At 42.6% G+C, this 20,975-nt stretch overlaps 7 protein-coding genes across 10 annotated transcripts; 5 read left to right on the top strand and 2 right to left on the bottom strand.

Moving 5' to 3' along the window:
• The first annotated feature begins 137 nt into the window (after window positions 1-137).
• LOC108029993 (23 kDa integral membrane protein) lies at window positions 138-1,944 on the top strand. Its single transcript, XM_017102507.3, has 5 exons — window positions 138-321; window positions 1,011-1,169; window positions 1,236-1,397; window positions 1,476-1,670; window positions 1,733-1,944. Exons 1-5 carry the CDS (start codon window positions 262-264, stop codon window positions 1,802-1,804), a joined length of 648 nt encoding a protein of 215 aa, XP_016957996.1. The 5' UTR covers window positions 138-261; the 3' UTR covers window positions 1,805-1,944.
• A 1,281-nt stretch (window positions 1,945-3,225) lies between these two features.
• On the top strand, window positions 3,226-5,849 carry LOC108029896 (23 kDa integral membrane protein). Its single transcript, XM_017102386.3, has 5 exons — window positions 3,226-3,453; window positions 4,757-4,915; window positions 4,974-5,129; window positions 5,260-5,466; window positions 5,532-5,849. Exons 1-5 carry the CDS (start codon window positions 3,394-3,396, stop codon window positions 5,601-5,603), a joined length of 654 nt encoding a protein of 217 aa, XP_016957875.1. The 5' UTR covers window positions 3,226-3,393; the 3' UTR covers window positions 5,604-5,849.
• Window positions 5,850-7,502: 1,653 nt separating this feature from the next.
• On the top strand, window positions 7,503-9,761 carry LOC108029933 (protein late bloomer). Of its 4 annotated transcripts, none has more exons than XM_044091874.2 (5): window positions 7,503-7,632; window positions 7,765-7,834; window positions 8,873-9,031; window positions 9,088-9,423; window positions 9,484-9,761. In XM_044091874.2, the coding sequence occupies exons 2-5, from the start codon at window positions 7,775-7,777 to the stop codon at window positions 9,553-9,555; spliced, it is 627 nt and encodes a 208-aa protein (XP_043947809.1). In that variant the 5' UTR covers window positions 7,503-7,632; window positions 7,765-7,774; the 3' UTR covers window positions 9,556-9,761. The 4 variants fall into 4 exon arrangements, with proteins under 4 accessions (XP_043947809.1, XP_043947810.1, XP_016957917.1 ...); XM_044091875.2 differs by having other exon boundaries at window positions 7,503-7,628; XM_017102428.3 differs by having other exon boundaries at window positions 7,509-7,683.
• Window positions 9,762-10,580: 819 nt separating this feature from the next.
• On the top strand, window positions 10,581-12,429 carry LOC108029969 (protein late bloomer). The gene is made up of 5 exons (XM_017102475.3): window positions 10,581-10,768; window positions 10,834-11,007; window positions 11,066-11,221; window positions 11,681-11,875; window positions 12,002-12,429. The coding sequence occupies exons 1-5, from the start codon at window positions 10,709-10,711 to the stop codon at window positions 12,071-12,073; spliced, it is 657 nt and encodes a 218-aa protein (XP_016957964.1). The 5' UTR covers window positions 10,581-10,708; the 3' UTR covers window positions 12,074-12,429.
• A 646-nt stretch (window positions 12,430-13,075) lies between these two features.
• LOC108030305 (protein late bloomer) lies at window positions 13,076-15,172 on the top strand. Its single transcript, XM_017103139.2, has 5 exons — window positions 13,076-13,268; window positions 13,897-14,070; window positions 14,137-14,292; window positions 14,346-14,543; window positions 15,035-15,172. The coding sequence occupies exons 1-5, from the start codon at window positions 13,209-13,211 to the stop codon at window positions 15,104-15,106; spliced, it is 660 nt and encodes a 219-aa protein (XP_016958628.1). The 5' UTR covers window positions 13,076-13,208; the 3' UTR covers window positions 15,107-15,172.
• On the bottom strand, window positions 14,614-16,207 carry LOC108030306 (protein late bloomer). The gene is made up of 4 exons (XM_017103141.3): window positions 16,058-16,207; window positions 15,828-16,001; window positions 15,408-15,767; window positions 14,614-15,340 (listed from the first exon to the last, which is right to left on the bottom strand). The coding sequence occupies exons 1-4, from the start codon at window positions 16,205-16,207 to the stop codon at window positions 15,182-15,184; spliced, it is 843 nt and encodes a 280-aa protein (XP_016958630.1). The 3' UTR covers window positions 14,614-15,181.
• A 22-nt stretch (window positions 16,208-16,229) lies between these two features.
• On the bottom strand, window positions 16,230-20,528 carry LOC108030304 (polypeptide N-acetylgalactosaminyltransferase 3). The gene is made up of 6 exons (XM_017103138.2): window positions 19,979-20,528; window positions 19,620-19,720; window positions 18,888-19,068; window positions 18,662-18,828; window positions 16,935-18,193; window positions 16,230-16,878 (listed from the first exon to the last, which is right to left on the bottom strand). The coding sequence occupies exons 1-6, from the start codon at window positions 20,110-20,112 to the stop codon at window positions 16,717-16,719; spliced, it is 2,004 nt and encodes a 667-aa protein (XP_016958627.1). The 5' UTR covers window positions 20,113-20,528; the 3' UTR covers window positions 16,230-16,716.
• Between the last annotated feature and the right edge of the window lie 447 nt (window positions 20,529-20,975).

Consider the following 20,975-nt stretch of genomic DNA (forward strand, 5'->3'; position numbering starts at 1 on the left):
CTAATAATTCTGAAAATATAAATATTTTATGGAAAAAGCGTTCCTACTTTTCAACGAATACAATATACCCCTTCATTCTACGTGTAGGGGGTATATTGAAGAGCGCCAATCGTTGTCGGCGGATTTTTGATTAAAGATTCATTGCCTTTCTGAAGTCCGTTCAGGCTGCTTCGTTCTTCCCACGAATTCCGACCGTTGTGTTTTTAGTAGCTTAGTTAAGTTATTTTCCAAACTTAAGAACAGCTTATCCATTTGCGCAAGATGGGTTGCACTTCTGGATGCGTTAAGTGTTTTCTCAACACACTCAATACTCTAAATGCGGTAAGTTCTCACATATATTTTCATGGACTAACATAAGTGACATGATTTTATAAAATACGTATAAGTAAGAGGTATATTTTTGTAGATTTTGTTTTTGACACTCAAGCTTTCATTCGCAAGCACGAATCTTAATCAATAATATACATATTCCCATAGGAATTCGAATTTATAAATATAATTGCAGTGGTTTGGCAAGAGAGTTTACATTCCGGTTTCAACAACAAAAGTTGTTTAGGATAAAAGATCAAAATATAATTTTTGCTTTCCATGGGAAAACATTTGGCGGTCTTCAATGACTGGCTCCCAATGTGTTCCATCTCTTATTGCAATTTGTTTGATCTAAAAATGCTTTACGACTGTGCCATATGTTGCAAAATTGTATCATATTTACATTACAATACTGAAGAATGTTAAAAGAGAATTCATAGTATAAAAACGTGTTTAAAGCTTCTATATATCTTGCTTTGTTTTAGGACCTGGTTTAGCTCTTATACAAAGTACGGTTCGTTTGCAAAGATATATTTATATAAGGAATGACATTTTATCTGGTATATGGAACCTCTCTAAACCTGATTTTTAATTAGTATAATATTTGGTTTATATTTTGTTAAAACTTGATCAGAGTCAATGACATTATCAAGCGTTATCTTTAATCTTAATGGCTCATGAACTTTTTGATCCTTCCTTAGCTTTCGGGTCTACTCCTGATAGCCATTGCTACGCTTGCCCTCTCGAAAGCCCCTCTCGCTTACATCGTGTTTCTTTATGGACTGGGCGGCGTTATCTTCGTTTCGGCGATCCTCGGATGCTGTGGAATCTGCCAGGAGAACGTGTGCATGACCGCAACGGTGAGTTGAAGTCTCTTTCGAATCTTTTGCGCTATTAACGTACTGCTTTACTCCATATCACTACAGTACGGATGCTTACTGGTGGGCCAGCTGATATTTAGCTTGCTGGGCACCTTCGGCTTTAAATTCAGTGATGAATACATTAAGGAGTTTGCCACCGAGGAGGTTCATCTGAAATGGAACGAGGAACAGGTGGCACCTGGTGCAATGGACGTTTACCAGACATTGGTTGGTATTATTACTGAAGCAGACCATTGAAACATTACAACATCATATAATGGTTAAATTCATTCCTCATCGTTTCAGTATGAGTGTTGTGGACGAGATAGTCCCGACGACTATGTGGCCATCGGTCGTCCACACTTACCTCGCAGCTGTTATCCCGAGCAGAATACTCTGTCGATACACTATCAAGATGGATGCGTCCAGAAGACTGGTGAAAGCTTTATAACTCTTTTCAGCTTTGCAAACGACACCAATTGGATTTCAGTGATCATTAGCGTAAGTTTGACGTAAAAATGATCATACATTTGGAGAGATCTGATGAGTTTGTTTTTTCACAGGTTCTCATGATAATTGGTGCCTTTTATTTGGTCGGACGATTCCGCAAGCAGCGCATTCGCTACAGCTACTAAAGACTGATCTTCTAAAATATATCGAAAATTATGCATTTTGAATTTAAAAATACTTTTTAATATTGCTCAGTTGTATACGCATTTCAGAGAAATATAATAACATCATTTGTATATGGCGAAACGTATACCTTTTTCACGAATGCAAACATATTTCATTTTGAAATTCTGCGAATGGCGAGAGAGCGTTTTAATGCTTATAGTTGATTGTTGATCTCAATTCAGAATGTATAAAATTTTTAAAGATCGGAAACGATGCTTCCTGTTTTATTTTTTAACGAACACAAAACTGAATCTATTTTATCTTCAGAGCTAGAGAATTATTCATCCAATCTTTAGTTGCGGCACGAATCTTCTCCCCAGCTCCGAGGACTGAGCTAATCTCTCGATTTGCCAGCGGTGGCGTCGTTGATTGTCAGTCGGCTGACGCAATCGAGTTGAATCAATCCCACAAAATCTGATCGCTGGTAGATTGCTTGGGGAGCGGGCTACCAATGAGACCGAGTCCCCTCTCGATAGCACACAGTGCGCAGCTAAACATCTGGCAAATGGAGCTATATGGAGCTTACCCCCAACTTCAGTATCATTTCAGTTCTGTCAAGCATAACCAGCACCACGCTTCGAGCTTTCCCCGCCTCACTTTCTGTTTGTTTGGCTTCCGAGTGGCAGCCACAACTCTACAGTTTTTTCCCCACCTTCAGTTTTCTTTTTTGCCTTGCCTTTTGACTTTGCTCCTCCTTTTTCCTACTCCGAGTATAGACGAACTTCCTTATCTTGAGTTTTTTTTTTATAGAAAATGGGTTCTATAATTTGTTTTAAATAAACAAAAATTATTAATTTAAAAGCGGTTCTTTAATTAGTTTCGTTTATTTGCAATTGCTTGATTTTTTAAATTAAAAATGAGTTTTTTTTTAAGTCATGGTACACCATTATGGGCAAAAAAAAATATTTCAATTAATTTATAAATTCTATCGCCTTCTGTGGTTGTTTTCAAACCACATTATATAATCATATATAATTATATAAAGTGTTTATTTTTTAAATACTTGTGCACTTCCAAGGCAGATTGAACTATGCTATCTTTACTGTACACTGTGAGTTGTTTTAACAAACATTTCTAGATAACTGTGCATTGTGGGGCAAGCGACCACATCTTGTGGCATTATAAAAAAAATACAAAGAATATTATTGAAAGAGCTCATGATAACACATTAAAATAATTTTAAAGGAATTGTGGCCGTACTCTTTTAGCTTTTTGATCGTTTTTAAACAAGTAAAGTAAAGGCTAATATAAGCAGTATTTGTTTTTTGAACAATTTTTTTAGACCGAAACAGTATTTCGTTTCCCACAGTGCGGTGACGGCAGCTTTGGAGCTTCGGAGCCCTCAGTTTGGATCGGATTCCGGCGAGAGAGTTTTCGGGGAGCTCAGTTTGCTCGTGACCGTGGCCGCAGTAGTCCGCACTCTTAACGGACGGTCTCTTCGATAGAATCTCGATATTTGAAAATATTGCCGCCCAAAAGCCACAGGCTGCACGTGTTGCGTTTTGATTGGACTCTAACATTAAGTGAAAAATAGAAAAATAAAGAAAAAATGGGTTGCGCAACGGGCACTTTAAAGTATTCACTGTTCCTATTCAATGTATTATGGGCGGTAAGTAGAGCACCGAATTGAATTTAGCATATGGTGCTGGTGCTCTAAGAGTCTGAACAATGTATCTGTCGGTTCGCTTCCACAAATAGCCAGCCCATTGCGATGGTGTCTGAACTTTGTTTGGAAAACATCGATGTTCTTGGGTTCTATGTTGCCAGTTATATGTTAACCTGGTCAGTATGATATCATCTCGGCTGCGTGTTTGGTTTATGACCACATTTCGCGGCTATCTGTGTGTGTCGGCCAGCGTCTATTGTTAATGGTTTCTGCCCGGCCTTTGGGTTCCTTGAGCCAAGAGGAGAGCTTTAACAGCCAAGCGGCTAAGCGAGACTGCTCAAATGCGTCATGCATTTGGATTTCGTTCAAAAAGCTAATACGAACCTAACATGGAAACCGGAATGTGACAATAGCGATGATAGTCGGGAGTATGCTTCAAAACTTTCTATGGCCTTCTCAAGGTTGCAGCTCAGAGGTCTGATGTTATCACAAGAGATTAATATCAATTTCATTTTCATACTGTACTAAACTCAATACTATATCATTATTTGTATTCAGCTACACATTCAATACATAGACTACCCTTATACGACTTTCTATTACGCTATACTCCAAAACGTATCTTTTCAAATTAATTGATTGGCTCTCAATACAGAGAGAATTCTTAAGTTCTCAGCTGAGTTGAAAATGTTCTTAAAAAAAAGAGAAAGCTTTTTTAAAGTTATAAATGTTTTCATTTTTCTTTAATCAAGTCAAATTGGCGGTATTAACATTGAATATCTCAACAACTTAACTATTAAACCAGACAGTAGTGTTTAATAATGAATTAAACTCATTTGAACTTTTCCACCATTTTGTTCTAATATTGGGAACATTGATGGCAAAATGTATGTTGGCAAATGTATGTTCTCAAATCAAGAAAAATGTACTTGAGTATTTCTCTCGTTGAACCTGAATCTTGTGTCTTGCAAAAATAGTATGAAAATAGTTGATAAAACCCCTCACCAACTTAAGTCTTGTCACCATTTCCTTTTAATAATGGGAACATTGACAGTGTAGTATATTAGTTTCAAGAACGTATGTTCTCAAATCGAGAACAATGTACTTCAGTGTTTCTCTCTGTGAATCTGAATTTTTTTCAGACTAAGCTTTTGTCTATAGGAAATGACATAAAACCGCCTTCCAATTATATGGTATTAACGAACTACTTGTTTATCGGTAACGCCCCAAACATATAATATTGAAAACGTTTGCTCGATGGGCGTATGTATTTCCAACTTATCCAATTTGTCTGGCCTATTTACAGATACTTGGCATCCTGGTGCTCGTTTTCGCCGGACTCGGCTGGGGAGCGATGCCAGATGAGTATGCCATCGGAACCATTATCCTGGGCGGATTTATCCTGGTGATTTCCCTTTTCGGATGCTGTGGAGCAGCTCGCGAATCGCCGCGCATGCTGTGGACGGTATATGCCTGAACGATGCAACTGGTTGAGTCGAGTAACTCATTTCAATTGATTTCAGTATGTGTCACTGCTTCTGACCTTGCTGGTCCTTATAGTGTGCTTTATATTCCTGAGTCCCAAAGGTGTGTTCAAGGAATACGCACTCAAGACGGTGGAGGACCACTGGGAACTGGAGCAGACTAAGCCGGGCAGTATGGATCTTATTCAGAACACGGTAAGAGTGTTTTCCAGCATTATTTGTGTAATGTAACAAAATAGTATGACTTTATCCCATACTTAGCATAGCAGTAATTGAATAAGGCGTATTCTATTTATATTTATCGTTATAAATTCGTGCTTTTCAGTACCACTGCTGTGGGCGCGATAGCCCCAAGGACTATCTGAATAGCCATTTCTGGAACAACACAGTGCCCAGTAGCTGTTGCAAGGACAACAGCTGTGTAAATCCCCTGAATCTGTATGTGCAGGGCTGCATCGCCAGAGTGGAGGAGGCTTTCGCGGATGAACAATCCACATTGAGCTATTTCCAGTGGGGTCTGCTCATATTCGAAGTGCGTACTACTTTTTTTTACACTAGGAAAGACATTTTTGTTCACTAACTTATTTCTCTTTTTAGGCTGTCATCCTCCTGCTGGCCATCGTCTTGGCCATTCACTACACAAATCGCCAGCGGCGATACAACTATTAGTGAATATTACCGATTTAGGTATCCAGCTCCCCAACTTTTCTCATTTTTAAGTGTCACTAATGTACCTTTTTTCTATCCACAAAACACTTGCCTAGCAAAGATGCCTTAAAAGTAAATACACGAAGTTGTGTTTTTGTAAAAAGTCGTATAAGTTTTAATTTGTGTAAACTCTTAAAATAATATATTAAAATATATGTTGTTTTGAAAGAAAGAAAAACCAAATAAAGGAAAAACTCATTTTTAAAATTGTAGTCTTAATTTTTACGAGGTCTAAGAGGGTGCTATAACATATAAAATAGAGAAGTAAATGTACAGCAATTTTATTTAATTTTCTAGTTATTATTGGCTTAAATGTACATGTGTCCTACAAGTATTGTACCAAGACACCTTAGGCATGGCATTGTAGTGCCTTTTTCACTAAGGGAACAGTTTCTTTTAGGTATAGAAATCCTAATGTTTAGATTAAAAAACTTGTGAGTTATTTTACTATTAATCATTTTTTTTATTCAAAACGTACAATTTTGTTCATATTAACATTTCGTATCCCTTGAAATATATGAAGAAATATCTTTGTTAAGTGGTTACTCGTTGGAGTAAACTGCCCACTTCAGAGCTCTTCAAATCAGTTGCGCAAACGAAAGTCTGGCGGACTGGTGTATGCATAATATATAGAAAATGAATAGAAAACCAAAGCCAGAGACACACATAATTAAGCCCAAAAAGACGCCTCCTCGCCATTTACATAGGTTCGAGTTCATATGTAAGTATGTAAAAAGTATATATGGCTTGGTGGGGAAAAAATTGGGGAATCCGGCTGGGAACGAGGGGAATACTCGACCCCAGACCCAGTCATAACAACCATAAACAAACTCGTAAACAATCCGCCTTTGCAATCTAAAGAGATGAGACGTAGTATCGCAGGAGAAACCGAGACAAAAGATTGGGGACTGTATGAGTAATTATTGAACGAGCATCAGCTTACACTTTCAGATGTCAAAAGGCGAGAATACATATTTGTTTATGTGTACCAGTGGCGGATCTAGGGTTTGGCTGTGGCGGATTTTTATGATACACTTGGTGTAGCATACTTTTTATAACAATATATATATATTTTTACCTTTTTAAAGAGTGAAGTGGTCTAAGCACCCTAATCCGTAGCATAGTTTTCAAAAGAACAATTTTTTTTTAACTTTTAAGTGAGTGAAGTGGTTTGAACTATATAAGCCTCTTAAGTGTTTCTGGGGCTTATGTTATGTACACAGATTCTAAATTAAAAGAAAAATAAAATAATCTATTTATAAGTTACAAAGTGATTTAATTTCAATTTATAAATTGTTTTCAATCTTTATTTTTGAGTAATAATATTATTGCTTTTTATCAAAAAATACGATGTACAAGGGGTAGTATCTCTAGTAGCTTCAATACAAAAATATTTACTTTATGTATTATTCTGTTAAATCTTTGATTAGGAGATGGGTGTGGTTTTTACCTGGTATGGGTGCTGATAACCTCTCATTTTACTGACTAAAACTGTTCTATCGTTCACCATATTCTACTGGTAAGGTTCTTAAGTGTACGATAAAAGCAGCTCTGAATGAAACCCAAACCCGTAAGAGTGTTAATGCTCATTTGTGGTCTTCAAGGGATAGAATTTGGTATCAAAGTGAAGTCCCATTTATTAATTGTTTTCTAATAGAATCGTCCCACCTCTCACCATTTCCCGCATTTTCTCCGATAAAAGCACCACTCAAAAGAAACGCATTTCGAAGTGACGTCATGGAGCGCTGACCCCAAGTGCAGGGCTCTCTTTGGAGAGGGCGAGAATACGGGTTTCTCTCTTTGAGAATTATTTTGATTGGGGAAAACAAACCGCCGGGCAATGAGAAGAACAAAAAGTTTTCCCGCTTTCAGTTCGCCAGCGAACGCAGAACGTGCCAGACCCAAAAGTTCAGTTGCGAGAGCGGATATCCCGGGCCGAGTTCAGCGGAAATATTTCGGTTGTTAATTCAAATCCAGCAAAGCAACGCAAGTAAACAAACAAAGGCAAACATTATTCGTGTGGGGGCAGAGAAGTCAAGAGGTTAACAGACCTTTATTTGGGAAACGATCGAGTACTTTCTTTGGAAATGGATTTTTAACGGATTTGAAACATGTTTTTCAGGTCCACAAACATGGGCTGTGCCACGACCAGCGTTAAGATCACCTCCATCGCTCTGAATGCCATTTTGGGGGTAAGTCATCGTCATACATGGATTACTAATTAACTCGATATTGTGTATTCTATATTGTATTGTGGGTATATGGAAGGAAATTAGCATGATGTCATGTGCGACGGTTGCACAAGTAAACGCACTTCAAAAGAGCCTCTAAATGGAATATTTTTGAAAAATTCTATGCCATATACCATATATTTTTGAAGAGCACACAGTCGCAAAGAGAATGTTTTTGAAAATGTTCATTCGCCTGAGATATTTTGCGTCCATTGGGTGTGTATTTTTAAGCGCCACGTCTGTCATTTGCCCACCTGAGATAGACGGTCGGGCCTCAAGGTGGCCAAAGTATGCCACACATTCTCACATATATCCAGATATCCACCCGCCGACACCACCCGTCTGGCTTTCTGGTTGCCATGACAGCCATGTTTACATTTTGGCCTGTTCCCTGCTGTCCGACTTTCGCCAGAGCCTTCAATTGCTCCAATTTCCGCTCCCGCAGGATGATGTCATGCCCCCGTACCCTCGACCAATATTCGCACTTGGTTTACACTCTGACCTATTTAGCGAGATCGAATCGCTGGAGTCCCGGCAAGGGAGGGTTCCGAACTGGGGCACCAACCAGGGTGCTTCGTCAACCCCCAAGGGGCGGGTTTGGGAATCGGTGTCAGGGGGAGGGTTCATTACATTATCACAGCTTAGTCAGGCAAACTTCCCGAACGACAATTTATGTGATGCACTCAACTGCGGCTGTTAATTGTCACACAAATGAGTGGCAATTGCCCTTGTAATTGCAACTGCAATAGCATCATATGGTACAGTCGAACTTCTCTAACGCAAAATAATAAGAACAAAAAATACAACAAAATATATATTTATAAGATGTAAAAAAAATTCAAAAATATAAACTTAGCCTTCTTCTAATAATACTTTAAAGTTCGAGCCATTAAACTTTAACCTTCCCTTAAAATCATTTCTAAGTCCTGTTGTCATTAAATTTTGAACGAGGAATAAAGTACATTTGACCTACTTAAGTTTTACTGTAATCAATTTCAGTTTCTGGCGGCCGGGGCTATAGGATGGATTGCTTTTAGTGCGGATACGGAGACCCAGGAATTCGTCATAGCCGCCTACATAACGTGCTCGGTCATCCTGCTATTAGCTTTGCTGGGCATCTTCGGGGCCATCCGGGAATCGGTGGCTCTGACAGCAACGGTGAGTCAATTTATTTGAGAAAATAATTCCGAATTCTAGATCATTTCCATCTGCAGAGTGCCGTGTTCCTGCTGATCCTGGCCATCCTGCAGATCGTGAGCACCTGCCTGTTCCTCCACCAGTACGAGGAGAAGAGCGGCCAGGAGGTGGTGGAGGTGGCCTGGCAGGCGAACAATATGGACGCACTGCAGCAGAAGCACGAGTGCTGCGGCAAGAGCAGCGCCCAGGACTACGTCCACCTCAGCCAGGTGATCCCGCCCAGCTGCTACGAGGACCTCAAACAGGATCCAGAGCATCTTTACTTGGAGGGCTGTATCGAGAAGCTGCAGAGCTTCTATGAGAGCGACAGGCTGCGCTTCATCATAGTCTCCTGGGTGCTGGTGGCCTTTGAGGTGGGTTTCCCCGGACCCAGAAACTGTTTTACAAGTATTAATCTCCTGATTTCCTTCCAGTTAATCTGCTTCGCCTTGGCCCTTTTCCTGGCCATTAGTTTTAAGAACAAGCAGCGGCGCATGGAGTTCTAGGCCAGGAACTGCAATCTCGACCTCACCCCGTAGTACAAAAACTCAAACTCGGCACTGGGGTCTCTCACTTCATAACCAAAAATATTGGACAGTCATAAATTATTCACTCCTACCTTAAACATACCTGTAATTAAAGTACATATTTATAGTTCAATTACACCTTATAAGTATCATAATAAATGTGCGCGATGTTTGTTTTCACATGATTCGCTGCTCGGCAGTTTGTTTGTTTGCAGAGAGCGATGGGAATATTAAGCATACGACGCATGGTCCCGACGAGCTTTAGGTGGCCGAAACTTTTGGTTTTTTTACTTTCGGGGCCAGACAACTTTTTGCTCGTCACGTAATGCGCTAAATGCCTGGCATTCAAATTTGCGGGCGAATTCTATGAGCAGGCAGCCCATAAATCCCTCAATGATGTCCTTTCATCTTCTTTACATTTCTGCGCACTCCGATGAATGAAAGCTTAGCATTCGTTGGCCAATTCGCACTCCCTATAAACGGAAGTACGATGAAAGCTCGCGCCAATGTGACATCATACCACCCACAAGAAGCCATGACACCACCACATTAAACAGCCGCAGTAATCATATAAATACACTTGGCAGTAAGGGGAATTCAGAACTGTCGAATTCTGATTAAAATTCTCACTACAAAGCGTAGCATTTAAATTTAAAGGTTCCCATAAAATGTTACGACAAAAATAGAATATTCATAAGTACGCATTATAAATAATTATATTATAAAAAACTATAAACCCCAAAAAAACTTTTTCAGAAAAATATTTTTTAGTATAGTCTTTAGAGACAGAAATAGAAGTGGTTGTTATATTTTTGATTATTTCCTGTATTATGTGTAATAACTTTTATTGTTAGACAGTACCTATCTTAATTGCATTATTTTCTTCGAGTGCATCATCGAGAGCCACCGCGGAATAGTTGATTTCAGCCGAACCTACATACTAACTGGCGCTTTTGGGGCGCCACATTTCAAATGGAAAGCGTTGCGCTCAGTCGCACGTCAACTTTTATGGGAACAGGGCCGCCGGTTTTCATTGAGCCATTCGCTTTTCCCGTGGCCATCGCTGTGGAAAACAGGTGCGGGGACTAAGGATAACGCAGTGGTTAATTATAGGGTTTATTGATTGGCAAACATGGCCTGCCGCGAATCGTTCCTCAAAGCCATTCTTATCATACTCAATGTGCTGCTTTCGGTATGTATAGGTAACAATGGATCGCAGGACCTAAATCGATGGAATCTATGTTTTTCTATTGGCAGCTGATTGGAGTGGCTCTGATTGCCCTGTCCGTGTACGAGCTGAATAGCTCCACGCCCGGCACCTTCGAGCACATCGCCATCGTTGTCCAGATCTTCGTGGGCACCTTCGTGGTCCTGACCTCGTTTCTGGGCTGCTTTGCCACGGCTCGGGTCTCCCTCGGTCTCGTTTGGAGCGTAAGTGGAGAGTGGGCAGGAACGTTCAGATTATAAACCTACTTGTATGCCCCTTTAGTATGTGATCTGCCTGCTGATCCTGCTGTGCCTGCAGATTTACATCATTGCGGCAGCGCACTCCACCGATTACGTGGAGCGCTCAAAGAGGGACTTCCTGGCCATTTGGGCCGATCAAAAGGCCAATGGAGAACGCATATCGCTCATTGAACAGAAGGTATGGTTTTTAGTTGGTTTTATTACATAGTATAGGGAATTTACCCCTCATGATCGGTGTAGAGAGGAGAATACTAAAACATTAAGGAAAAGACTTTATGGTAGAAACTAAATTCCACCAGAAACAATATTATTTTTGTTGTCCTGCTCTATCTCTTCCATAAATCCTCTTGAAGTTCCAAAAATGTTTGGAAACCCAAAAGATCATATTATATTTGCTAGAAATAACTGCCATAAAAATCTCTCTCTTATTGCTGATATAGCTCAACAAATCCATTTAATAAAGTTTTTCTTGAAATATTGAGATATTTGGTTTACGATGTATTATAAACTCAACTGTTTTTTATATTTTATAAGGAAGTTCTAGCACCTATTGCTGACACTTGGAAGAAGCTTTCCATATTATCATAAATCAGTCATTGTTGTTCAGCGACTGATTATGCTTTTCTATCCCTCGCAGTACTCTTGCTGCGGCCAGTCGAGCTCCCATGACTACATTGCTATGGGTCGGGCCATACCCAACAACTGCTACAAGGGGTTCCAGCGCCACGCGGATTACCTCTTCGCCGAGGGCTGCCTGCAGGCTGTGCAGGCCCATGCCACCGACAACGTGGCCGTCGGGCTCATCATCAAGTGGCTGCTGCTGTTGGTGGAGGTAAGTTCCACTGAGGCCTTGGCCACATATTTTCGGGGGCTTTGGGGGGCCAAGGGCGGGCCACATAAATAGACTCCAGATATAGACGGGAGGGCTCTAATCAAATTTTGCTCCATCTCCGCATAGTTTGCCGCCCTGGGAGCCGCCACGCATTTGGGCATCACGGTGCGCAACAAATTGCGGCGCGAGAGATTCTAACAGGTCTCCTACGAATCACCGAAATCGGTTGTTGGTAACACATAAGCCCATATGCATGGATTTTTATAGCAGCTCGAGATGATCTGGAGGCAACTAAAATGTAGCATAAAAAATAAACCAAAATCAAAATATTCAATAAGTGTTGTTTGTGCCCACTATATGTGAGGTATCGGCGGATCTGCTAAGTAGATGTATGTCTGCCTATAAAGACGCATATAAAAATATATGAAAACGTTTGGTACACTCTAAGAAATGTTTTCTATCTTTCACTTATGTCAAGAAAAAGGTTTTTGTTTTTAAAAAGGTTTCACTTAAGTGGAATATTTTATATTAATGGAAATTGTAATGTATAGTAAAAATAATTTTGGTTTGATATGACAAGTATGTATAACAATAAAAGATCTTCAAAATAAAAATTTTTTTTAATGGGTTTCATTTAATTGAAGTATTTTTAATATTTACTGAAAGTTAAATTTTTTAGTTTCGTTAGTTTTGGATTATATTTTCTGTATGACACGACAAGAATAACAATAAAAGATCTTTAAAATAATAATTTAATAAAGGATATCATTTGAATAAAATACTATTATTATCTACCAATAATTCAATGCTTGGAACACTTCAATTTAAACCATTAATTTTGTAAGTTTTGGTTTAATTTTCTTTAAATGTGCATTTATTTTTTTAATTGCAAAAAACTTTTAGTTTCTTAAAAATTAAAATTAAATATAAATAAATTAGACCTATGTATCTGAGCAGAGAGCTGAATCATAATTCATTCTTGTGTAGGAAGGAAGACACGGGGCACCGATGAGATCTGGCGAACGCCGGTCTCTGAGTAATGACCCACACACAAAGCGCCGGAACGGCGACCGAGACGGACACGGACACGGATACGGACGGCCACTCGGCGGATTTGTAAACAGTTCGCAGCTTCTTAGCGCTTTTTTCGTGTTTCGCCTTATTTTGGCCCGCTCCGACGGCACTAGCGGTTCGGTCCCCGCCACGCACAGACGGTCGAGAGTGGAAAGCGAATTTTCCCGGGAAACGCGTCCGTTGCCTGGAGTCGCTGTGCGCACGAGTGTTGCATTAAACTGGTAAAATATAGAAATACATTGCTCAGGCAAATAGTAAAATGCCCACGATTCGCGTGTGCCTGCAATGGACTTCGGTGGTCTTCAGTACAATCACCTTGGTAAGGCATTTCCACTGGCAGTACAAGTACTATTACTCATTCCGCATCGCAAACTTTCCATGATGCATCCTGGGAAACACAAATCAAAGGTCAGGCACCCGCTGTCGCTGTGCGTAGATGATGTTGTCACACACTGCGTATGAGCAATGCGGACAGCTGCTCATGGAAAAGTCAGATCGCTTGCAGTCTGTCACAGCAAGACCACTAAATGTCTTACATTCTTGTGCAATATTTCACTGTCGATTGTAATTTGCGGTGCAAATGCGGTGTCCGAGTAGCTGGCCAATTTGGCAGCCTCCAAATCCCAATAAAAATTTCCATTTCCACCAGACAAGATGTCACTCGCGGCTCTCGTTTTCATTCTCCGCACTCTTGTGGGGCAGCCGAATTTTCCGCACAATCGAAACGACAGGCAACAAGAAAGGAAAACTGTGTATGTGCCATTTAAAAATAAAGCCCAAGTAATTTAATTTATTTTTGCGGCAGTTTTGTTTTTATTTTGGTTGTTCCGGTGACGTCGACCGCGAGGCGAAAGTTTGTCTCTGAAGATTGTGTTTGCCCATTTCATGGGCCATTAACGAACGCTTAATGTGCGCAGGCATAATTCATAATTTTCATACCGATTCAGATCGTTGGCATCCTGGCGGCCCTGGCCGGAGTCTATGAGCTGGACGAGTACAGCGAGGGCTCCGCGGAGCACCTCGAGAAGTTCGTGCAACTGGGCATGGCAGGTGCCCTGATCTTGGCCGGACTGATCGGCTGCTTGGGCGCCATCATCGGTTCCATCAAGGTGATGGTGGTGGTGAGTAGCCAACAGAACAGATGATTTGTCGATTGATGGACACTACATGGGATGCCTGGGTTGCAGAACCTGAGTCTGCTTCTAGTTCTGATAGCCATGCACATCTGGAAAGTCTCCCACCACAACGAGACCAAGCAGCTGGACGCCACGGAGGTGTACGTGATGGATCTCTGGTTAAAGGAGCTGGTCCACCCGGGCGCCATGAAGAATTTGCAGCAGGAGGTGGGTTCTTACTCGGTTATGGTCCCCTAAATTATTTCCCTTCCATCTCCCAGTACGAGTGCTGCGGCAACGAGGGCTCCGAGGATTACAAGAGCCTAAATGTGGAGATGCCGCGCAGCTGTTACCACACCAAGGACGGGATCCACGCCCTGCTGCCCTATGGGGAGGGCTGCATGGCTGCCGTGAAGCGGGCATACCTGCAGGTCTACCGCTACGAGAAGTGGGCCCACATCGGACTTATTTGCTACGAGGTGAGTACGTCTTCAGGGAAATTCTGCCAGCCGTATAGTCATTCCGTTCCTACAGCAGGTGCTTTGGAAATTATCATTTTTTAAAAATCTCGTGCAATATTTATTTTAAAATTGTCTTTGAAAAATCCACAGCTTGAACTTTGGCAGCCTGACAAAATTTTGTTGGGCAATATTGTCTAAATGAAGGCCAAACAAGTTCTTAAACTTAATCCTATAATTGTCATATTTTAATTAATAGTTATTGGAATTTAGTTTTATATAGTTTGCTAAATTTTTAGTTTTTTTAATGATAATTGGTTTTCCAGATATTTTTACAAAGTCAAAAATAGATTAGGCTCATACGCGAATCCTAAGAAAATTAAAGTTTTAGTAATATCCGACAATGAAATCTCTTATACTATCCATATTAATAAACATTTTCCTTATTAAATAATAATTGTATCGGTGATAAATCGTGAATAACTCTTAACACTCTCCTTCCTCCATTACAGCTTGTGGGCATCGTCTTGGGCATCACCTTATGCTGCCAGCTGACCAACAAGACTCGTCTTTACACCTACTGACCAACCATGACATTTATACATAAGCAATTGCCACTTGGAAGTACAATAAACAAGCACACTCGATAAGATCTTCGATCAGGCGTCGTGGAGTAGCTGGGCTCGACTGGCGGACACATGGTTGGAGCGCGGTTCCCGCCGCACACCTGGTGGCACCTGTCTTCGAGCGATTCGCTGCCGCTGGCGCAGCCTGAAGAGGAGCACACTGAGAGCCACCGTTTGCAGCAGTATGAAGATCTGCGAGCGAGGGAGGGCGAGAGTTATTCGAGATTCAAGAAACTGCAGCCCCAAGTCAATTGCCCACCTCAAGGCCAACGATGGCCCACATGTACAGCTTATCGCGCTGCTGAATGTACCGCTGGCTATGGTTGAGCGTCTCCAGGCAGCCGCTTGGGTAGATCTGCTGGGCGGTGTCATTGGCAGTGGCCTGATAACAGCTCGCCGGCACTAGCAGATGCAGGCGCTTGTAATCGTCGGCGCCGTTGTAGCCGCAGCAGTGCTTCGCGGCCTCGTACTGGTGCATCAGCTCCGGATCTCGGTCCAGGCCATGCCAGGCCAGTTCCAGCTGCTGCCAGGCGCCACCCGAGCTCTTGAGAGACGGCGTGTGGTAGTGGTGCAGCTGAAGGTACTCCGCTGCCAGAGCAATCAGTATGAACACCGTGAACTGCGAATGTAGATATCAGTCAGCAATGGGAACTCTAGGTTGGGTATCCAATGCGCCTACAATCAGATTCACGCAGAGCAAGTTGCAGACCATGCCATAGCATCCGAACATCACTATCATGCAGATGGTTCCGCCCAGCACCAGACTCTTGACGAAGTACGTGTGTTCTGGGGTATTGGGCTCTGCCACTTGCAGCCCCAATCCTGCTCCAGACATCACTCCTATGCCCAAAAGCTGAAAGTGCAAAGATTATTAACCATCCAGAAACAATATTCAGGGTTCAGGCTTACCATATAGAGCAGATTGGAGAGCAGGCCCGTGTACTTTATTGTGTTATAGCAGCCGTTCATCGCGAGAGTGCTGCAATCGGCGGCAGATGCGCCAAATTTAAAGCAATTGCATCGCGACCTTCCCCAGGGGGCAGCGATAAGCAGCGTCATCGAATAAGGAACAGATTGCAGCGACACTTTCTACTTTCTGTTGCTTTATTCAAGTGATATAAAAAAGTAATTTCGAAGGTAGTAAGTACAGCTAAAAGTTACCTAAGACTTGCTTAATAAATATGACGTAGATATAGCATTGGACCATGCTATCTAGATCTCTAGAGTCGCAATGCGTGGCGGGAGAAAAGCTCTCCCACGCATTCGGTTAGTGTTTTAAAAACAATTCATGTGGGTCTGTATCGGTGTATTGTTTGCTGAAGCTTGGTTCGACTGGCACATACACCCTTATATCCCTTTTGGATTCATATAGTTAGAGTAGGAAACGTATCAGTCGAACCGTGCTATTAGTTGGGTGTTTGTGTGCTTGTGGTTTGGTTACTTGTTTACAAAAACAAATCAACGAGAGAATTTCGTTAAACAATTTCAATAAATATCACATTGCGTTAAAGAGTTGCTGGCAGGGTTATTGGATATAATGTCCTGGCACTGGTTTGGCACCCTTTAATCTACATGCGCCATGGCAGTGGTACGAAGCCCCACTTCTGGGTGATGTCCTTGAAGTCGCACTCCATGCTGAGCACTACCTTCTCGACCTTCTGAAGGCGCGAATTGGTCGCCGATTTGAGCGTTAGGCACAGCTTGGTGTCCCTATGCGAGATTTGTTGGGTCTGTCGAAGGAATATAATTATAACAGTGATTTTCTGAATAAAGGTAAGCCACTTACATCCATGTCATAGGTCCATAATTGACTGGAGTCGGAAGCGCACTGCGCCAGCATAACGTTTGAAGTGGTGGCGTTGCGGTTCTTCAGCATCTTGATCACGCCTAGCTTTGGCTGCCGGTAGGTCAAGCACACGTTGTCGTTGGTCATGATCTGGCCCTTCGGGGTTATCACGAACATGTCCATCGTTTGGGCGTGGGAAGTACAGTCACCCACTGTCACCGGTGAGAGCGAGGATCGCGGCACGTCTTCTTTAAGGGGGCGCAGGCACTTGTCCCGCTCCAGGTCGATCAGCGCCAGCAACTCCTCCGCCTTGCTATCGATCTCCTCGAAGGCGCGCTTCCACTCTCGTGACAAAGCTCGACCTGGGAGGTTTTTCATGTGCTTGCTGTAGGCCTGGGCGCACTCCGTCTCCCCGTCCAGCCAAATTATCTTGCCGAAGAAGCGATCGGGGGCCGGGAAGAAGTGCTCGGGCCAGATGTTCTCCAGATACCAGGAGAAGGGTTTGCACTGCAGCCTCTCCCTTAGCGCCACGCGGTCCGTTACATTCACCTTCTCCTTGGCCCCCAGTGACAGTCCGGATGTGTAGAGCATCACGAAGTACTGCCAGTCGTCCATCCACACAGTGGCCGCCCTTGCCAAATTATCCGTGAGCACTTCGCTCATGCCGCCGGGAAACGTATACGGAGTGCTGCTTCGGAACACATGGCCGACGTGGGAGCAGGGACTGATCTCCACCCGTCCACCGCACTGCCAAATGCGGAAGGACATCTCAACGTTTTCGCCGCCCCACACGCGCATGTTGGTGTCGTACGATCCCATTTCATAGAAGTACTTGCGATCGATGGCGAACAGTCCTCCGGCCATTCCGGGCGTGGCTATTGGAGCAGTGTTGTCCTTGGAGCTGCTGTTTGTCGCCTGGCGTTTGCGGTCTGAGGAGAACCACCGGAAGCTCAGTTGCCAGTTAAATGCGCCCCAGTGGTTCTCGAACGTCTTTGTGTAGCTGAAGTTGTCGTCGGATATGATGTCGATCACCGGGCAGATGACCACCTGTCGTGATTCCTTAATGCGGGAGAGAAGTGGTTCCAGCCATCCCCTCGAGCACTCGCAGTGGGCGTCCAGGAAGGTCAGCACGTCACCGCGAGCTTGCTCTGCGCCCATAAGTCTGGCAGGCACCAAGCCACTGCGCTTCTTCATCCGCAAGATCTTCGTGGGCACCGAGAGAACTTTCACGTAGCTCTCCAGCTGGCGTTTCAAGTAGGCTTTGGGAAATAAAATAAAATTAGTAATGGATTTCATCAATAAAGTGAAATTTAAATTACTCGAATACACTTCTGTTTTAAAGCTGAAAGGCAGAATTTTAAGGAACCCCATCTTATTGCTCTAAATTTTAATACCGAATAAAAAACTAGCTTCAATTGTCAATTATTCTCTGCATGAAGAAACACGTGATTCACTACATGTGTATAGCATGCTACATTACTGATACCATTTTCCTTGCATTTTAAAGATAAGCAAATTATTTTATGAATCATCGTGTTTTCACGCGATTAATTAAAGTTCTATAAAAAAAATTGTTTTTTCGGAAAAAAATTAATCACCAAAATATGATCCTCAAAGTATCTAAATGCCATACTGTGAAAATTAGGCTTATGCTGCACTGAGATAATACAAATACAAAGTGAGATACTTCGGACTTAGTCCGATAATCCGTGACATTGGTAACTCACATCGATCGCTGGCATCGTCAACTAGGATAATTTCCTTTAGCAGGTGGCGTGGCGATCGGTTGATGACACTGGTGATGGTGCGCAGGAGTACCGACCAGGCCTCGTTGTGAAAGACTATAATCACCGAAGTGCTCGGCAGACCGCTGGCGTACTTCTTCTCACGGCATCTGTAAGGCAAAACAAGTCCATGAGACGGCAACACAAAAATATTAGGTATTCTACTTACTCCGGGGTGCGGTAGTCCTTGAGGGTGCGGTTCAGCGGGATGCGATCGCTGGCCAGCAGGTTGAAGCTGTTCAGCCGGAAGAAGCGCTGCATGCGAAAGCGATCGCGTGGCGGCACCACAACGGGTCGCCCATCGGCACCTTCTCCGTTGATGGGCTGGAACAGGTTGATGTTGTAATCGTCTGCAAGCGAGTGGATATTAATGCATTTTGGCGTTGTGTCATTGGTGGGAAACTCTTTTCAAGTTATTTTCCATCACAGATTAGTCGAAGGTGCACCTTGGGTTCATCAGCTTTATTAGCTACTGGTCATGGTTAATTGGAAAGGTGTTTTCAATTTAAATCAGATTTAAAAGATAAGTGGAAGAATTCTTTTTCAATATTTACTATCCTAAATTATTGTACAAAATCTTCACACAAATTACTTTATTTCAGTTAAGTAACTAACAAATTTATGCAAATATGGATAGGTATTACACATAACTTTAGAAAATTAAATCATCCTTTAAATGTTAAGAGATAAGAGGTATAATATATTTCCTGGAGTATCCAAATAAAACAGACATAGGGTGTAGAAACTGAAATCTAGGTCAGTATTACAATGAAATGGCACTAAAATACAGAACTTTAGCTGATTCATAGGTATCCAAGGAAACGCCAAAGGTAATAAATCATTTTATTGCCCAAATAAAGCACCTTAACCGATGGTGATCAAGTGGAACCGTCTCACTCACCTGCAGTCATGTTGCCGAAGATGTCTCCCTTGCCGATGTAGTGGGCCACGATGTTTTTATGCGGCCAGAGGGAGCGGCGCTTGGGCGGCGGTTTCGGATGACTGTGCGGGAAATCGGCGTGATCCACAAGAGCCAAATGATGGGAGATGTGACAATGGTATTAAAACACAGCGTTTACAATGGGCCCTGTCGAATCACGCGAATCGATGGCCAAACAAACAAGAGACCCAAATCGAATGCAAAGTGCCTCCGCGCAATCGAAGCGAGGCACTCGAGTGGAACACTTGCATTTTGCAACCGGGGCCCCGAAGGGAAGTTGGGCAATCGCAAAGCTAGATCCTAATGGGCTAATTACGTACCGCATCTCCGCCTCCGAGCTCTGGATGCTGGCCACATACAGGTTGATGCTGATGGCGAACATGAAGAAGGCGAAGAAGAGCAGGAAGAGGTAGAGCAGCCATAGCTTCTTCAGCTGCTGGAACCGCAGACCCATCTCGAAGGCCTACTGAAGTTGGCACGTAGTTGGAACTGCTTCTGGCCAAAGCGGTGAGGCGCGGTGTGAATGACCGGTGGCGATGCGATCGCCAGCTCTGTTTACTGCCAACTAATCAAGCCACTGTTGTTGTCCGACCGTTTTAGTCACCGCCTCAGCTCAATCCCAATCCAAGCCGACGACGACGACGGCGACGGCTATGACGACTCCGCGGAACGTTCGCCGAGGGAAGGCGGCGCTTCTGCCCCGGGTCCGCTTTAAATTCCGATTTGCAGGTGCGCCCCAGGTGCTTATGAATACATGGCGCTTGTTCGGCGGTCACTCGTTTACTCAGCAGTTGTGCAAATACGGCCAAAACATTTCATTCTTCTGCTTTCACCAGCATTTCTAACAACAGTCCACGGAACCAGTTGTGCTCGGCGGAACTAGCAAAGCGGTGGTGGTGATTTAGCTATTCTCTAGCCAGATCTTGCTAATGTTTTTAAAGTGTGTTCATAAATCCTATATTTTTGTTATATTCTTATTCGTTTTACTTTTGTAATAAAGCTAAACACTGTTCTTGCTACAAGTATCATGAAATCTTAAATGAGTTAGTGGCATGATTTCTAGCTTTTTAGCCCTTAGCTATATTAAGGCTAGAACTTGGCAGCACTATAGTGGCGCTCTATGCAGTCAGCTCTTTACATTTGTTCATTTGGTGTGGTGAAAAATAAAGTTATCGGCGCGCTTGGATATCGAAAATTGGCGAGTTGAATAATTTAAATTTAAACAAAAATCATGCAAGTGATTTATTTTGATTTATGCTAATTTTCTATTAAGTTCACACTACAACTTCTGTCACCAAAAACCAGCTATTTCTGAGG

The sequence above is a fragment of the Drosophila biarmipes genome, chromosome 2R (assembly GCF_025231255.1).
Source record: "Drosophila biarmipes strain raj3 chromosome 2R, RU_DBia_V1.1, whole genome shotgun sequence".
In the NCBI taxonomy this organism is placed as follows: Eukaryota; Metazoa; Arthropoda; class Insecta; order Diptera; family Drosophilidae; genus Drosophila; species Drosophila biarmipes.

What these genes read in the sequence shown, in the direction of transcription:
- LOC108029969 (XM_017102475.3), top strand. Translation starts at nt 10,709, where the DNA reads ATGGCCTGCCGCGAATCGTTCCTCAAAGCCATTCTTATCATACTCAAT. An exon ending in CCCTCGGTCTCGTTTGGAGC is followed by an intron (nt 11,008 to 11,065) that starts GTAAGTGGAGAG and finishes ATGCCCCTTTAG; the next exon opens with TATGTGATCTGCCTGCTGAT. An exon ending in TATCGCTCATTGAACAGAAG is followed by an intron (nt 11,222 to 11,680) that starts GTATGGTTTTTA and finishes TATCCCTCGCAG; the next exon opens with TACTCTTGCTGCGGCCAGTC.
- LOC108029896 (XM_017102386.3), top strand. Translation starts at nt 3,394, where the DNA reads ATGGGTTGCGCAACGGGCACTTTAAAGTATTCACTGTTCCTATTCAAT. An exon ending in CGCCGCGCATGCTGTGGACG is followed by an intron (nt 4,916 to 4,973) that starts GTATATGCCTGA and finishes AATTGATTTCAG; the next exon opens with TATGTGTCACTGCTTCTGAC. An exon ending in TGGATCTTATTCAGAACACG is followed by an intron (nt 5,130 to 5,259) that starts GTAAGAGTGTTT and finishes CGTGCTTTTCAG; the next exon opens with TACCACTGCTGTGGGCGCGA.
- LOC108029993 (XM_017102507.3), top strand. Translation starts at nt 262, where the DNA reads ATGGGTTGCACTTCTGGATGCGTTAAGTGTTTTCTCAACACACTCAAT. An exon ending in CACTCAATACTCTAAATGCG is followed by an intron (nt 322 to 1,010) that starts GTAAGTTCTCAC and finishes ATCCTTCCTTAG; the next exon opens with CTTTCGGGTCTACTCCTGAT. An exon ending in GGATTTCAGTGATCATTAGC is followed by an intron (nt 1,671 to 1,732) that starts GTAAGTTTGACG and finishes GTTTTTTCACAG; the next exon opens with GTTCTCATGATAATTGGTGC.
- LOC108030304 (XM_017103138.2), bottom strand. Translation starts at nt 20,112, where the DNA reads ATGGGTCTGCGGTTCCAGCAGCTGAAGAAGCTATGGCTGCTCTACCTC. An exon ending in TGACGATGCCAGCGATCGAT is followed by an intron (nt 18,194 to 18,661) that starts GTGAGTTACCAA and finishes TATTTCCCAAAG; the next exon opens with CCTACTTGAAACGCCAGCTG. An exon ending in TATGGACCTATGACATGGAT is followed by an intron (nt 16,879 to 16,934) that starts GTAAGTGGCTTA and finishes TTCCTTCGACAG; the next exon opens with ACCCAACAAATCTCGCATAG.
- LOC108029933 (XM_044091874.2), top strand. Translation starts at nt 7,775, where the DNA reads ATGGGCTGTGCCACGACCAGCGTTAAGATCACCTCCATCGCTCTGAAT. An exon ending in CTCTGAATGCCATTTTGGGG is followed by an intron (nt 7,835 to 8,872) that starts GTAAGTCATCGT and finishes AATCAATTTCAG; the next exon opens with TTTCTGGCGGCCGGGGCTAT. An exon ending in CGGTGGCTCTGACAGCAACG is followed by an intron (nt 9,032 to 9,087) that starts GTGAGTCAATTT and finishes TTCCATCTGCAG; the next exon opens with AGTGCCGTGTTCCTGCTGAT.
- LOC108030306 (XM_017103141.3), bottom strand. Translation starts at nt 16,207, where the DNA reads ATGACGCTGCTTATCGCTGCCCCCTGGGGAAGGTCGCGATGCAATTGC. An exon ending in TCTCCAATCTGCTCTATATG is followed by an intron (nt 16,002 to 16,057) that starts GTAAGCCTGAAC and finishes TTGCACTTTCAG; the next exon opens with CTTTTGGGCATAGGAGTGAT. An exon ending in GGGCCATCGTTGGCCTTGAG is followed by an intron (nt 15,341 to 15,407) that starts GTGGGCAATTGA and finishes CCTCGCTCGCAG; the next exon opens with ATCTTCATACTGCTGCAAAC.
- LOC108030305 (XM_017103139.2), top strand. Translation starts at nt 13,209, where the DNA reads ATGCCCACGATTCGCGTGTGCCTGCAATGGACTTCGGTGGTCTTCAGT. An exon ending in TCTTCAGTACAATCACCTTG is followed by an intron (nt 13,269 to 13,896) that starts GTAAGGCATTTC and finishes ATACCGATTCAG; the next exon opens with ATCGTTGGCATCCTGGCGGC. An exon ending in TCGGACTTATTTGCTACGAG is followed by an intron (nt 14,544 to 15,034) that starts GTGAGTACGTCT and finishes CCTCCATTACAG; the next exon opens with CTTGTGGGCATCGTCTTGGG.